This window comes from Arctopsyche grandis, chromosome 6, assembly GCF_051622035.1.
Source record: "Arctopsyche grandis isolate Sample6627 chromosome 6, ASM5162203v2, whole genome shotgun sequence".
Taxonomy (NCBI): Eukaryota; Metazoa; Arthropoda; class Insecta; order Trichoptera; family Hydropsychidae; genus Arctopsyche; species Arctopsyche grandis.
Window position 1 is genome coordinate 28,089,545 of NC_135360.1, and position 17,438 is coordinate 28,106,982.

General features: G+C 33.8%; 1 protein-coding gene across 3 annotated transcripts in view; it reads right to left on the bottom strand.

The window, feature by feature from the left end:
- Nucleotides 1-4,506, bottom strand: part of Actn (alpha actinin) — a 51,339-nt gene extending 46,833 nt beyond the window's left edge. Inside the window, exon 1 of one of the 3 annotated variants that reach the window (XM_077431790.1) lies at nt 4,247-4,506. In XM_077431790.1, coding sequence (XP_077287916.1) covers nt 4,247-4,363 — 117 coding nt within the window. In that variant the 5' untranslated portion in view covers nt 4,364-4,506. The remainder of the gene's footprint in view (nt 1-4,246) is intronic. The other 2 variants (XM_077431791.1, XM_077431788.1) reach the window with 2 other exon arrangements.
- Nucleotides 4,507-17,438: the final 12,932 nt, after the last annotated feature.

Here is a 17,438-nt window from a genome sequence, read left to right on the forward strand (position 1 = left end):
TACATATCCAAACACATAGATATGAATTACAAACCGCAAGCATATGTATGCTTCTTGCAACAATCCAAAAATGCGGCCTAAGGAGGGGGTGCCTATTTTATTGGAACAGTTAAACATGAATTTAGATAAAATTGAAGAATTCTAACAGGAGAAGGTCGATTTTGATTTAACCCTTTGACCAAACTAGAACTCCCTAAAATACTGTAACATAGGAATTCCGGACCAATGTAGAGTGGAGAATTCCTAGTTCGTAGGAAATAACGTGTATGGGGAGTGAAGGGGCTATTCGGACTAATGCATATCCGAACACTCGGCTACCTGTCTTTAAAAGTGTAGACCTTCCGAGTCATAGAATAAATGCTGTTAACCCTTTGAATGCTGACCAACGCCGATCGGCGTTTTGCCAACATGTCCATGAGCCTGAAATACGCCGATAGGCGTTGTATTTTGAGTATGTAAAAAATAAACAAGAACACTACCCGCTAACTACCAGGTAGCATTGGAAAAAATGCATTGAACATGGGCTCCCTGAGTGCGTCAGGTCTGCTAAAAACATGGATGCATTCCTGCGAGGTGCGAAGAGACACCTCTGTGAGGGACAGTACATATAAGTTAATTATAAATTTTAGAGTTAAGTATAATAATTAAGATGTATTTTTAAATTAGCTTGATAGCTAAAATATATATAAATAAAAAAAAAAAAAAGACTGGTTTACACCGGAATTTCTGAATGTATAACCATAGCAGAATTTCTCGATGGAAATCCCTAACTGCCGAGTATTTTAGATTGTGGCTGAGCATTTAGATTGTGAGCATTACATTTTAACAACAATGAAGAAGATGGAACTAGTTTTGGATAAATATATTCATTAATAGACTTCTTTTGTTTATTTTATATTGTTGCAAGATATATTAGATAGTCTAAACACACCTTTACAAAACTTGAAATCCTCGGCGGTAGTTATCTAGGGTTTGTTTGGATTAACTACAATTTTTATATTTGCTTTCTTTTGGATTTCTAAATAGTTCTAGTTGGAAATTTTCAGCATGGTGGGCTTTCAACAGAAAAGACGTCAGCACTCAAAGGGTTAATCAGAGAAATGTTATAATAGTTGCATTTCTGAATGTATAACCATAGCAGAATTTCTCGATGGAAATCCCTAACTGCCGAGTATTTTAGATTGTGGCTGAGCATTTAGATTGTGAGCATTACATTTTAACAACAATGAAGAAGATGGAACTAGTTTTGGATAAATATATTCATTAATAGACTTCTTTTGTTTATTTTATATTGTTGCAAGATATATTAGATAGTCTAAACACACTTTTAAAAAACTCGAAATCCTCGGCGGTAGTTATCTAGGGTTTGTTTGGATTAGCTACAATTTTTATACCTGCTTTCTATTGGATTTCTAAATAACTCTAGTTGGATATGTTGGCGAAATTTTCAGCGTGGCGGGCCTTCAACAGAAAAGGCGTCAGCACTCAAAGGGTTAATAACCATCTGCATAGATCTTGCTAGTAGCGATAGACGTATCATATCAATCATAGAGAAAATCGAATACGGTTTTTCAATGTTGTGGCTCATATCATAAAAAGTAATATAAAGCTTTGTCCTAAAGTTAGAACATCCGAGTTCTGTCATGGAGCTCGCATCATCAAGCACCACGTTGACTCCGTGTCGCGATTAAAAATAGACCATTTTTCAAATACAATCGACGGCGACGAGGATAATTTTCGTCCGGCGTGGAAAATTGGCTCTTTCGAGGGGAAAAGGCACTGATGAAGAATGATGTTGGATGTTAGTGTCCGTGGGGAAAGCGCCCCACAGCATCCCGACGCCCGCCGCCATTTTAGGGCATGGCGGGACGTGGAAATTCGACGCCAGCGTCGGCGCCCCCCTCCTCCGGCGCCCGCGCACTTTTCGCCCAGTAGACACACCACCGCACGCCACTGTACTATTCAGACGTCGACGCAAACGCAGTGTTATACTATACACACACGATTTAAAAAAATATGATCCCCATGTCCATTACAGATTGAATGTCGAATGAAAACTTTGATTCGAAATGAAATTTTCCATTTAGATTTGATGTCATTAGCTCGGGGTAGCGTGCGAAAATAGCAGGGCTGTGTAAACGGTTTAAAAATATCAGGAATTCCTGAGAAAATATTGATGAATGCAAATAGAAGACGACTCAAAGCCATCTTAAATAGAATCCATCATATTAAATTCGGACAGTGACGTGTTTTTTTTTTTTGCAAAATATTCAGTTGTTTTTTAAATTAATATCAGACCTTTTATTTTTTTTGTTTTTACAAAATATTGTTGCAATAAACAGTGTGTGATTCAAACAAAATTGCCTCAATGTTGTTTTTTATCGATTTTTGCAACTATTTTGTAAGTTATTTTTCAATTCGGTAAAATTTTATTGATTTTAATCAGCATTTTAATGGATCTTCTTGTATCTTGGTGGTGTATTATTCATATTGTTTTGTGTTTTCATGTAAAAATGTTCTTTTGAGGTGTATTTTCCGACTAACAAAAGTCATGTGCGATGAATTAATTGCTTTTGGAGTAGAAACTGACAGCTGTTGATAAATCCTCCTCTGTCATATTTGCATGTTCGCCAGATGAAAATAGGATCCTACTTGAAGAATTGTATAATTGAAGGTTGAAATAGATGTTGTAAGTGCTTCGGGTAAATATAGCCGCAAATAACCTGGTTAAAAGTTTAATTTTAAAATTAAATTTCGCGGTAGACTACCAGAGTAGAGAGAAAATCCAAGAATAAAATCCAATTTTGATATGTATGCGTATACACACACACACACTTTTATTAAAGTTCTCAAAATAGGTATGACGTCCAATTATAAATTGCTAGTATGAAACTCGTAATCGATCGAATCGCATCGAAAGGAAAATTTCATTACAACTCAATCGAATAGGAACAGAAAATGCATCGAGACAATGCAATTTGTTGACATTGAAAGTGGGCGTAAACTTCAAATTTTATCAACCATTTGTGAACAAGGTTAAGTGTAATTGTTTATTTTGATAATGAAAAACAGTCAATAAGGTGTCTATATAACGTGAACCTTGGATGTGGCATAAAAACATTATGTATTTTTTATGACGTGTGAATCTTTCATGAGGGGTGGAACCCTATTCATTTGTATACAAATTCGTAGATTTACAAAGCTTAATAATTGAATGAATTCAAAGACATTTAATAAAGGGGATAATACGTATAATTTGTGTAGGTATTTAGTTCATATTGTTTTGATACATAATAAAACAAATTTAAACAATAGATACCAACATAATCATGCAAATATTTAAGCATCGATTAAGATAAATAATGCCAGAATATTAATACAAATTTATTATTCTTATGTATGAAATAACGTTTTTGGTAATATTGCCACTAAAGAAAAAGAAAGCAAATTTAAACTATCACTGAGTCATCGACATTTGCACAATCTTATCATATTGATAGTCGTATACAAACTCGACGATAGTCAAAGTCAATGCATTGTGTACATAGATGCAAACACTTTTACATAAATTTGCAGAAGATATTGAATATATTTCAGTTCAAATTTTATCTATTTCAATGCTACCCAGCCCCGAAACATAAATTTCGCCATGGAATGCGCGATTTTAACGCTCAAAACACGAATGCGAGGGGGGAGTGATTGTTGCGATTCTCCCCTAAACTTAAAACGTGTGGGGGGGGGGGAAGAAATATGTACTGGCGCACTTTCACCCCTGCGCGTTCGATCCGCACGTACATATAATTAAGCGGGGGCGTTTGACCGGCGTCCAAAAAACCGCTAAAATGCAAAATTTATGCGAGCTTGTAACTCAATACAAAAGTGAGGGTGAAAAATAGCATTCGGACAAGGTCCCCGGCATCGGCATCGGCACCGGCACCGGCGATAGCGGGGAGAGATTCTTCTTACATCACTCGTCGGGCAATCGGTGCGCGCGGAGGCGGCTACAAAAATAACATTTCGATACGTGTGAGATGTGTGTGATGTGGGTATTTTTTTTGATGATGTGTGCTAAAGGCGAAAAGGCGATGGGAATTGGCGATGTGACGTATCGCGTATGGTCGTGTAAACAAGCGGGTTGAGGCCTGCGCCGGGAGCAGACGAGCCCGGCTCAACCGGCCGTTGTGACATTCGAGAGGGGAGGGTGTAGTAGGGTGGTGGGGATGGTGGTAGTGTTGGTGGTGCTGACCTTTTTCTGCTGCTTCTCCCAGGCAGGGTCGAGAAGTCCCTCCCGCTCCCACTCCTCCTCGGGCTCCATGTATCCGTCCCCGTACACGGGCTCCATGGCCAGCAGGCCGTTCTCCATCAGCGCGAGGCTCCGACACGAGCGGCGACCGCGCGCGAGCTGACACAAACACACAGTCTCACTGAACTCGACACTCGCACTCCACACCACACTCCTCCGCTCACACACACACTCGCACTCACACAGGCAAACGCTCCGCTGCTCAAACTGTGCGACGGGAATGCCCCCTCCCCTCTCCCACTTCTGCACTGCCATCGACTCGCAGTCGATGATCACTTTATTGTCCGCTTTTAATGCATATGCTATTTTATTTTATTTGTTTAATTTCTACCGCAGTTCCATAAAGGCCCCTATAACCTAACAACTAACAACTCTTTAACCCTTTGAGTGCTGACGTCTTTTCTGTTGAAAACCCGCCACACTGAAAATTTCGCAAACGTTTCCAACTAGAATAATGACGTGAAACTTTCGTTTTTCTGCATCGGAAATGGTCGTTTGTTTATTGGTTCCCTTGGTAGAATTAACGGTACGGGATTCGTTAACTCCAACCAATAATACCGGGTTTGGTGCATCCGCTCTAAAATCGTCAGATTAACAGAGCGGCAGCTTTAAACGTAATTCTCGTTTTCTCGAAAGATAGATTGCACATCAGATGACCTTTCGATGTGCACAGATGCAATTATTAAAATTGAGTTGGATCTTTCTGGCGAGTTTAATAAGGCAAGATTCGGAACTTATCGAATCTTGCCTTATTAAACTCGCCTGAAAGATCCAACTCAATTTTAATAATTGCATATGTGCACATCGAAAGGTTACCCGTCATCTGATGTGCAATATATATTTTTATTTTATTTTACATATATACCAGGAAGGCCTTACAGGTAAATCCCAATGCGCCTTCCTGGCCAATTACAAATACAAATACAGCATTTTTATTATAAGTCGTTGAATTGCGAGACACTGAAAAAACTCGCAAATTAACGAGACATCTATGAATTGTACATAAATTTTTATTGTACATCAATCAAATTTTTCAAATAGTGGTGACATAGTAGGTAGGAAGGATTTTTAGCCAATTTTTTTTTCCGGGAACCGTTTCAACAATGAAATCAGAGAAAATTGGCAAACTCTGATAGGAAACGATCAACCTGGAGTCACAAATCCAGGTCTGACCAACAGCATACTCTGAAAAATTCATTCGAGAAGATGAGAATTGCATTTAAAGCAGCCGTCCGTTAATCTGTCGTTCAATTTGTCTGGTGATTTTAGAGCGGATGCACCGCATCCAATAATACCACGTTGATTCAGCCCCTGAACATGCCTTTTTCGTGGATTTCTAATTCGCGAAAATCTAATTCGTGCTCGGGGATTGCACCTCAATATAAAGCAGGTATAATTAAACGAAAACCATGTGAACTGTATAATGCTGCGTACGGACCAAACCAACGATGATTTTGGTCCAACGTTTTAACCAGCAGGATAAAACCAGTAACATACAAAATATCGAAATAAAAATTAAATTTAAAAATTGAAATTGAATATCAAAATTAAAACTATTATTATTATATTAAAATTAAATTCAAATATCAAAATAAAATTATAATCAATATATTAAAATTAAAATAAAATATTGAAAGGTAAAACAGAACATGCCCAATTTAAATAAATTTTCGAGATTGACCTAAAATTAGATCATCAACAATCACATACAGGTAATCCTTGACTTTTGTTTGTCAAAGTTGTTTTGACTTACGAAGATACGCACTAAGATCGAAAAAAAAATCAAAGAATTATTATTTTTACTTCCCCATAATGCACAGTTACTGAGAATATCTCATGTATTAGTATGGGTGACCGAGCGATGATGGCAATCCGGAGCGTTGTCGGTCTATCAATCGATTTTTTTTTAGTCTTCAATTGTTTCTCTCGTCGAAATAAATCAATTAATTAAATCATTTCAGAGGTAAATTTTATCGGATAATGTCGTCAATTGTTTCTCTCGTCGAAATAAATCAAATAATTAAATCCATCTCAGAGGTAAAATTTATCGGATAATGTGTGATTATTAATTTTATTTCGACGAAAGAAAAAAAAACCCTTTGACAAATCACCGACATTTTTTTTGTTAAATGTTTCATCGACGGCGGAAACACAGTAGTATATCGTGACGACTTATAAGAAACAATACAAGGTTTTTTTCGCTCGTAATCAGTGAAATTATAATATTTCTCTGGTTTTAATGCGTATCGTCGTAATTCAAAACATTGTTGTTATTCAAAACATCAACGATGATCTAATTTTAGCTCAATCCCGCTCTTGATATTTAATTTCAATTTTTTAATTTAATTTTTATTTCGATATTTTGTACGCTACTGGTTTTAAAAGTTGGCCCAAAATCGTCGTTGGTTTGGTGCGTACGGACCATTACGTGGACAGCCCAAGAAGAGTTGATCGACATCAGATCAGATAATTTGCTTGAAGTGGAATTTAATGAAAAAAGTATTTCAGAATTTTGGGTAAGGTGACAGCAAGAATATCCTACTATTGGAAAAGAAGCCCTGGTAACTCTTATTCCTTTCGCGACTACGTACCTATGCGAAACAGCATTTTTGTCATTACTTATATTAAAAAAATAAGCAAAGGTCATGCCTTTCCACGGAGACTTTGGAAGATGCTTTGCGAGTTAGCATTTCTGACATTGAACCCGATATCGATTTGTTATGTAAAAACATGCGACCTCATCTATCGCATTAAATTGTTTCATGTGTGTATATGTAGTTTTTATTTAAAAAAATGTTTTTAAGCAAGTTCCTATAATTTTGTACTGAATATAAATATGTGTATTATAATTGTTATAATTACTGTCAAATAAACCTTATAACTAGAAAAAAAAAATTTTTAGGGGCCGGGAATTAATTATTTCAAATTTAGGGGGTCGTGACATAAAAGTAATTGGAAAGCACTGCTATAAACGAACAACTCTTTAACCCTTTGAGTGCTGACGTCTTTTCTTTTTTCGCAAACGTTTCCAACTAGAAGAATTTAGAAATATGTTCAATAGAAAGCAGGTATAAAAATTGTAGCTAATCCAAGCAAACCCTAGATAACTACCGCCGAGGATTTCAAGTTTTGTAAAGATGTGTTTAGACCGGAAAATATTATAAAAAATCAACGAATAGTTGACAAACATCCGACCGACCACGTTCGAAGTGTCAAAGATTTACCGTTAGCAGTCGGGTAGGCTTTGGCCATAACAACTATATCCAGAGAAATGTTATAATTTATAGCATTTCTCTGGACATAGTTGTTATGGCTAAAGCCCGGATAACCAAGGTGCCGTTCATTGTTCAAATGTTGTAAATGCATTGTTAAAGGTTTGTCGAACCTTTTTTACAAAGCATTTACAACAATTGAACAATGAGCGGCACCTTGGCTATCCGTACTCTAGTTATGGCCAAAGCCTACCCGACTGCTAACGGTAAGTCTTCGACACTTCGAACGTGGTCGGTCGGATTATTCGTTGATTTTTTATAACATTATAACTTTAGGCTTTAGGCGTCATATTGTTGTGAAGTGACGATTGTCTACAGACATTCTTAAATAATTTTAGCATCAGTTATATTTGATGCTTGGTGGTCGACGTATGTCCGATAAAAACTTCTCTGTGAAAGAGCAATGGGCAAGTGCATCGTTAAAAATTGCACAATACATTCAAAAACACACAATAAACAACATGGGATACATTTTTATAAATATATTGATCATTAAAGTAACATATTATTCAATTGACATCGTAGTTCGACAGTTTTCATGGCAATCGCCCGTATTCTACATAACATTTCAGGGGTGGAACCAGAAAAATGTAAAAATTATTTTTAAATAAATGTAAAAACATTTTTCTTGGTGGCGCCGAATACTTAACTTAAATGAATATAAACATCATTAAAGTTAAATAAATAAACAATTATTTAACTTTAATGAATATAAACATCGTTAATTTTGTGTTATACATATTTTTTTGACATTACTAAACATTACACGTTAATTTAAGAGTTCCCAAGGACAGACAAATACAAAAAAGTAGATAAAAATAATCCGCAAACTGAGAAAAGAAACAGATTGGCCACCAAGGCCCAACACCACCATATACTCAAATTGTAAATAAACCTATCAAAATAAAACTTTAATTTATGTAGTGAATATGTGATGAACCTGATTGGACTCCATGCGTTTTAGCGTAGTTATGGAGACGTACCGTGTAATATTGAAACAATTTATTTATTCGTAGAGGCACTTCTATTATTAAAAGCGCTTCTATCATTAGATTTCTCTGACTATATCGATCTACCTCCTTTATAATGTAAACATATTAACACTATGAGTGAACCAAAAATACATACAAAAATACATACATATAGAGATAATGGTACCTATAAAGCAAATTTTATAAAATATAGAGTGAAAAAAGAAAAGTTTATAGGCGTTTAAACAATTAAAATCTGGCATAGCGAGAGGGTGGTGAAAAGAAAAAAAAAACGATCCGAAGAGTGTGGATATATACGGCAATGTGGATAATATACGTCACCGAGAACGAGAATGAAGTTTCTATTACGATTATTTTTGACCATTGTAATGGCGGATTTGATTTCCACATATATTGATGACCAAACCGAGCAAAATGGCAAAGTTTGAAAATGATCGGATAAGAACCCAAATTTTGTCAGATGAAATCAGATGAAAATATCGAAAGTGAGCTAATAAGAGGCTAGTAAAAATAGTAGTGGCTTTAGGTGTCGTATTTTTGTCAGGTGGAAAAGGTCCACGGACCTATTAAAATAATTAAATTGCCACGTTATCATTTTGTCCGAAGATATTATGTCGCGTTATTGTTTTGTCCGTAGACATTATGTTGGGTATTCATTTTTTCCGAAATGTTGTGTTGTTCGCCGATTCGTCCGAGGACATTTTGTCGTGAGACCATACAATCAACATCCACACACATTTGTGGAAAAATTTGCAGCATTTATACATATCGACAAAAAATGGAGATGCTGAATAACTGAATAATTTTTGCGAGGTAGGACAGGAATGCCAATTTGAAGGAACCGTTTCAATGAAAAATAGATAAATTGGCAAACTCTGATTGGAAACGATCGACCTGGAGTCACAAACCAAAGTCTGGTCAGCAGCAACCAGTGCAACTTTAGCCCGTGACCACTATGTTCGATGACATTATATGCTATATATGTACATCCATGCCGCTGGTATAAAATGTAATAAAATAATAAAAATAAACTTGAAAAGTTAAAACGTCAATAAAAATTGTGCTATAAAATGAAATAATTTTTAGAACTCGACGACTTCAACCAATTCAGATAGTAGGCCACCCATTCAATTCGTCCAACACGTCTAAATCCTAATTTTATTCAAAGCCGATGTAAGAACTCGCCTCACAGGTTTAGAGCCAGTGAAATAGAAGCGTACAGACCCCTCCACCGCAGACACTCGATCCCTCTCGAAGTCTAGCCCCCACCCAGCAGCTCTTTATTTACCGATCCTAGCAACAAACATAGTAACGAAAACAAATCGGCATTGGGCGCGAGCTTCGAACAGTTTGACGGTCGCTTCTTCTAATTCAAAATGCACGTTAACTTGAATATGCAATGTCACAAATTTTTCCGCCCCACGACTTGGCAATAACACCTCCGATTTCAACCTTTTACTTACCGTAAAATTTATGGATGTAATAATTGTAAATAAACCTTTCATTTCTCGTTTTATTTAATTAATGAATTTATGTTTATTTTACTAGTTTTGTGACTGATGAAATATCATGGCATTGGCATATTAATATTAAGTTATTATATAATAAAATAAATAAATTAAATTTTTTTCAAATACCTTTTAAATATATTTACATTCAAATACCTTTTAAATATAAAACTACCTACCTATCTACATATAAACAATATAAAACACCAATAGAAAAAATAGTTAATTGAATAAATTTTCAATAGATGCCGCTAAATGTTCAGAAAATAATTTGCCTAGATGAAAAATTGGTAGCAAACAGTATATATAGGTTTTTTCTTTCGTTATTATATTCGTACATTTTTTTTGGTAGTGTGGTTCCCGAAAAGATGCACTAAATTGCACTAAATAGTAGCGCAGTTTCGAGAAGTCCTAATTTTCAAAAGCGCTCAAAAAGAACTTACGCAATAGAATTTCACAAAAAAAGGTTAACACCCCAGGATATCATACAACTACCCCTTGACGCTTTTAACGGAATTCTAATGCGTTAGTTCTCCTTGAGCATTTTTGAAAGTTTGGATGTCTCGAGAGTGCAACTAACTCGAGTGCATTTTTCCGGTCACCGTGACATACATATGAAACATACATATGTCGAATGGAAACGACTATTAGGATGAAATCACACAGGGACGAGCGGAACGTCGTGTGCTTGGCTCCCCGCTGTGGGGGTTCTCCTACATTCCTTCAAATATGGGATACACCGTTATCGATCACAAACAAGGATAAATACATGAATAAAATTTTACTGAAAACACTCCAGGGGCTGATTTTCGAACGGCGTGTGCCGGGCGTGCCATAAATATGTGCTGGGCATGTCACATTTTTTTCGCATATTATAAAGTATCTAAAAAAATCACGTGCCGCGTTCCTTCCTGTGTGATTTCGCCCTTATGCATATGTATATAGTACGGCGAGCGTTATCTCAGATAGACACACTGATAAAATAGTGATATTATATATACACTAGTGTTGTACCCGATGAAATATCATAGCATATTAAGTTATTAACCTTTCCTTACCGGTGATAGAAACATAGTCGACATTTACTCTAATTGTGTGAATATCTCTGTAAATATACTAAATACAGAGTTCATATTTTGGGTATTCCTCAGCAATACATTAATGTATTAGATAGAATTATTATAATATACACGTATTTATCTGACGCAACAGAAAAAAATATTTTATCGAAGAATCGGGCATAATGCGCAAATGCAGTGTGTGTTATTACGTTTTTTCCTTTTGTCGTGTCCCGTTCTCGGTGCGCGCGTGTTGTTTTTTTCGTTTCGGAGCTTTTTTGTACCGTTGGACCAGCACTTTATTTGTGTTTCTTGATTATTATATAGTAAATACGGTAATAATTATTTAATGTTATTTTTTTTTAATTTGCTATGCTACATTGTATATTATATTTATATTTTCAAAGACATAATTTTACTGATACGGAAGATTTTATTGAAGATATGGAAGATACAGATTCGGAATTAGAGGCCAGTGAAAATGAAGACGAAGAAGTGTATACATCGAATCATGGATTTCAATGGAATTCATTACCACCATCATCCTCAAGACGTAGAGAGTGCAATATTGTTACCGAAAATTCAGGACTTATAAATGGTAGCACTACTGTAAATACTATTAGAGAAATGTTCTCTTTGTTTATAAATTCAAATATGGTGAGAGAAATATGTGAACAAACGAATCGTCAGTTACATCGTACATCCACGAAAATTATCGAGCCGATATTGGCAGAAGAATTGCTTGCATTCATTGGAATAATGCTTGCGTCTGGCAGAAATAGGACCCGAAAATTAGGCTTAAATGAATTGTGGACTAATGACAGCGCTTTTTGCCAACCATTTTTTACGGCATCTATGTCTCGGGATAGGTTCATCACAATATTCAGTCAAATTCGTTTTGACGACAAAGAAACCAGACAAGAAAGAATACACGTGTCGTCTGATAAATTAGAACCTATCAGGACAATTTTTAATGAATTTGTAGAAGAATGTAAACGTAATTATTCTCCAAGTTGCAACATTACTGTGGATGAACGTTTGGCTACCTATAGAGGCAATTGCCCATTCCGCGTGTATATGAAGTCGAAACCCGGTAGATATGGAATAAAAATGTGGGTATCGGCTGACTCTTCAACAGCATATATATTAAATATACAGGTTTATACAGGTATGGTTAATAATTGCCGAGAGATAAATCAAGGGAATCGTGTAGTGATGGATTTAGTTCAACCGCAATATGGCACCAATAGAGGTGTAACAACGGACAACTTTTTTACTTCGGTGGCATTAGCTGATAGCCTTTTAGATAAAGGGCTAACTCTAACTGGTACCCTACGTAAAAATAAACGGGAAATTCCCAAAGAATTTTTACCATCGAAACATAGACTTTTACACAGTAGCTTGTTTGGTTTTACATCAACCAAGACATTAGTTTCGTATGTGCCAAAAAAAATAAAGCAGTTTTGCTATTGTCTACTCAATTTCATGAAAGTGAAGTGAGTAGTCATGAAGAAAAGAAGCCGGAAATAATAATGTTTTATAATAAAACAAAAGGTGCAGTAGATACCGGCGATAAAATGACAAGTGAGTATTCTTGTGCAAGATCAACAAGAAGATGGCCTTTTAGAGTGTTTATGGAGATGCTGGATATAGCTGCGCTAAATGCATATTTGCTATGGGCGCAGAAATATCCAGAATGGAAGGCGAATATCAGAAGTCGACGAAAATTATTTATTAGAGAACTTAGTTTGGAATTAGCTATGCCCAATATTGTATTTTTTTTATTTACGTTTACTTCTCATTTTTTTTTATCAATTTATGTATTTGTGTATTAAAATTATTATTGTGAAAATAAATACATGAAAAGTACATATAAACATATTTTATTTTATTTGATGAAAAAATTGAATATATTTTTACGCATAGGTTTTGAATCATCGCGTAATTCTGGCGGATGTGGCGTGATTTCTGATCAGCGAGTCGCGGAGTGGGGGCCTAGTGTTCGTCCTCACTTGGAGATGGGCGGCCTTCTGGGATTGTCGTTCACGCGTCTTCAATTTCATGCTTTTTAGATCGTTTTTAGCAGTATATTACCAATATTGATACATATATATTCATTTATATAGATACGGACTATTACTATAGTCATGAATAGAAGGAAAAATGATTAAATATTCATATTTATCAGACTTTAAAATCACGAATTTCTAGAACGACTGAGTCGACATCACCGCTGCACGCGTAATTTTTTAGCACCGTAAGGGAAAGGTTAAATAAAAAAAAATTAAAAGAAATGTGTCGGTTCGATCCGCACGTGGTCGAATTTTTTTCAAATACCTTTTAAATATATTTATATTTAATTGTTTAATATGAAAAAAAGTAAAATTAATATATATAAATATATATATATATATATATATATATATATATATATATATATATATATATATATATAGGTATAATATATAATAATAAAAGTATTATATTAAAATTAAATTCAAATATCAAAATAAAATTATAATCAATATATTAAAATTAAAATAAAATATTGAAAGTTAAAACAGAACATGCCCAATTTAAATAAATTTTCGAGATTGACCTAAAATTAGATCATCAACAATCACATACAGGTAATCCTCGACTTTTGTTTGTCGAAGATGTTTTGACTTACGTAGATACGAACTAAGATCGAAAAAAAAATCAAAGAATTATTATTTTTACTTCCCCGTAATGCGCAGTTACTGAGAATATATCATGTGTTAGTATGGGTGACCGAGTGATGGTTTCAACCCGAGACGTTGTCGGTTTATCAAAGGAAATTTTTTTGTCTTCAATTTTTTCTCTCGTCGAAATAAATCAATTAATTAAATCATTTCAGAGGTAAATTTTATCGGATAATGTCTAATATTTCTCTGGTTGTAATGCATAATATAAGCATTTTCTATCAAAATGTACGAGGCCTTAAATCTAAACTGGATGAATTAGGTTCTAACTCGGCTATTCAATGTGCTGACATCCTGGTACTAACGGAAACCTGGCTTGACGACTCTGTGCATGATTCTTTTTAATTTACATTAATGACATATCAAAAATAATTAAGTATTCAGACTATCTTTTATTCGCCGATGACCTTAAGCTTTTTATGACAGTTAAGTCTCATAGTGACGCAGCCTTGATTAAGCATTCAATTAATAATTTATTATCGACTCATCTGTCGATAATAAATTATTTTTTAGCATTCAAAAATGCTGTGTTCTCAATGTGACAAGATCTTCAAATCGCTTGATTTATCCATATCGCCTAAGTGGTGTTGAATTAAAGTTTGTAGATGAATATTGTGATTTGGGGGTCTTGTTCTCGAATAATTTTCAATTTAAACGACACATAGACAATATTTGTTTGCGTGCAACAAAAATGCTGGGATTCTTACTAAGAGTTAGTAAACCTTTCCAGAGTACGTTGGTGCTTAAAATTATTTATGAATCTTTAGTACGTAGTATTCTAGAATTTTCTTCTATTATATGGAATCCTACCCATATAACCCATTCATTGAAGATTGAGAGAATCCAAAAACGTTTTCTCAGATATCTTTATTTGAAACAGTGTGGTTATTATCCTTGGCTATATCCTATTGCATTCCTATTAGGGGCGTTAGGTTTCAACTCATTGGAGTCTCGTCGGAATATGTTACTGGGAAGACACTTTTTTAAGCTGTTGAATGGGATAATACACAATCCTCAGGTTCTAAAGGAATTTAGGTTTAATGCACCTTGTAAATTCAGGGACTTGAGAAATCGTGATTTGTTTGTTCCTCCTGTGGCTCGCACAAATATGTTGTCAACGGCTCCTATATCTAGAGCGATATATCTGCTTAACAGGATTTCTGGTGAAATTGACCTCTTCAATATAAAATATACTAATCTGGTTGAGTGGTTGTTGAGGAATGCCAGTGGTTGATTTTGCCTATTATAAATATTAATGATTATTATTACTTTATCTATGTTTTTTCTTTTTTTTATGATTTTATGATTTTAATGATGTTGTGTTAATATTGTTATTATTATAAGTTATTATTGCTGTTATCATGTTATTATTACTGAATGACCGGCCACAGCGACGCGTTGGAGATCTCTGTAATGTCACTGTGGCTAATATGTTAAATAAATAAATAAAAAATAAAAAAAATATCGTCGTAATTCAAAACATTGTTGTAATTCAAAACATCAACGATGATCTAATTTTAGCTCAATCTCGCTCGTTAGCTTAATTTTGATATTTAATTTCAATTTTTTTATTTAATTTTTATTTCGATATTTTGTACGCTACTGGTTTTAAAAGTTGGCCCAAAATCGTCGTTGGTTTGGTGCGTACGGACCATGAGGTAGACCCATATACATATACATATGATGAATACGCTTCCGTCGAAACAATTAAAATAATTTGGGAATACTTTGAATTTACATGGATATTTAAATCAGAAATATATTACATATATTACGAAGTGGTTTTCCATTCACATTTTATTGATTGAAATTCGATTTATTGTGAATGGCGTTCTCTTTGAAACTTATTAGTATTGCATAAAGTATAGCTCGGTGGCTTTTTTATGAGTTTCTAGAGAAAAAAGTGATATTAACCGTTTGATTGAGGACTTTTTCAGCCTCAAGGTGAAATGACGCCCCCGCACGACATTTCTGAGCCATTCAGTTATATCTTTTTGGAACGGTCGATACTATTTTTGGCGCTTAACATGCCAACGTTTGAACTACAAAAGATCGTTTTTGTAGACATTGCTTTTATTTTCAGTGGCCCAGTATTCGGAATATTTCAACGTATTGAATGCAAGTTAACTTTCAAATTGGCGAAAAAATGTACATAATTGGATGAAAAATAAAAATAACTCTTCAGCAATACAATACTTTCATTATGTATTGAAAATATTTTATTTTTTAAATATTTAATTTATTTCACATTTCCAGCAAAATACATATATAGTATAACAATAATCCACAAAGAATATTATATGTAGGTAAATATATTTTGAATGTATTCAATTCATATTCAACACAGCAACATAAAAGCGCGAAAATTGACAATGCATTTTCTTTCAATTAATTTCGATAATGACTGGAATGAATATTAGCACAACACTTGAAATACTCAGTCGTCAAAAATTTCATTTAAAAATAACAACGGCAAATATTTCTTTGGAGGACTGTTTATATATCAATGATTGAATGCCAATGCTTATTAATAATGAAAATATATTTTATATTTTTACATAAAAATCGATGTTAAAGTAAATTTACGTTTTTCGTCTATAGTAGGTGCAATTTCTAAACATATTTTAAGGATCGATACATACACATATATGTGTGTATGGAAGTGCTTGTTTTGATAAGTAAATTAATATTTATACATATATATAATTTTGTATATTTTTTTCATTATTTATTATCAAATTTATAAAACCTATAAAATGATTATACATTTCGTAACAAAATTGATTAAATCATTGTAATTATACACATTGGGCATTGAATAGTTGATACATGTCGAAAATAAGTTATTTTATGCGTAGCACCAATTAATTTTTTGTTTGAAAAATAAATGTCGGTTGGCTTAGTGTTGAGCATTTTAAATATTGGTTTGTAATATTTTTTCATGTTACAAAAATAATTAATGTTTGTCATCAAAGCAAAAATTGTAGGAATAATGCAACATCTACATACTTTTATTAATATTATACATACAACAATGACATGATAATAATAAAAATTTAAACATTTATGTGACATCGAAACAAAAATCACATATAGTAAGCACACCAGAATTTGATATAATATATTTAATAATATACTGCATTTACATAATGATTTTTTTTTGCGTTTTAATGCATATACAATTCATACATGCACAATTAAGATATCTGTGAATACATTGACACATTAAATAAATACATATGTATATGTATATATATATATTTTTTTTTTAAATTTTATATATAACACAATTTTAAAATGATTCATCATTTGAATTAAAAATTTTGACTGCTTAGGCACAGATATAAACCAAACGAAAAGGATATAATATTTCTTCTTTATAAAATTTGTTAAAGGCTTAACTTCAAGGCTTGAATAGAAGTAAAGTTTTGAATATTTTTTTTATAAAATCAAAAAATAAATATAACTACGATGAATATCAACTTGTTGGTGTTTTATCTATATTGCACACTGAGACATAATCCAATTATGTATAACATTTTTTGAAAATGCTAAATTATAATAATAATTACAATCCATTAA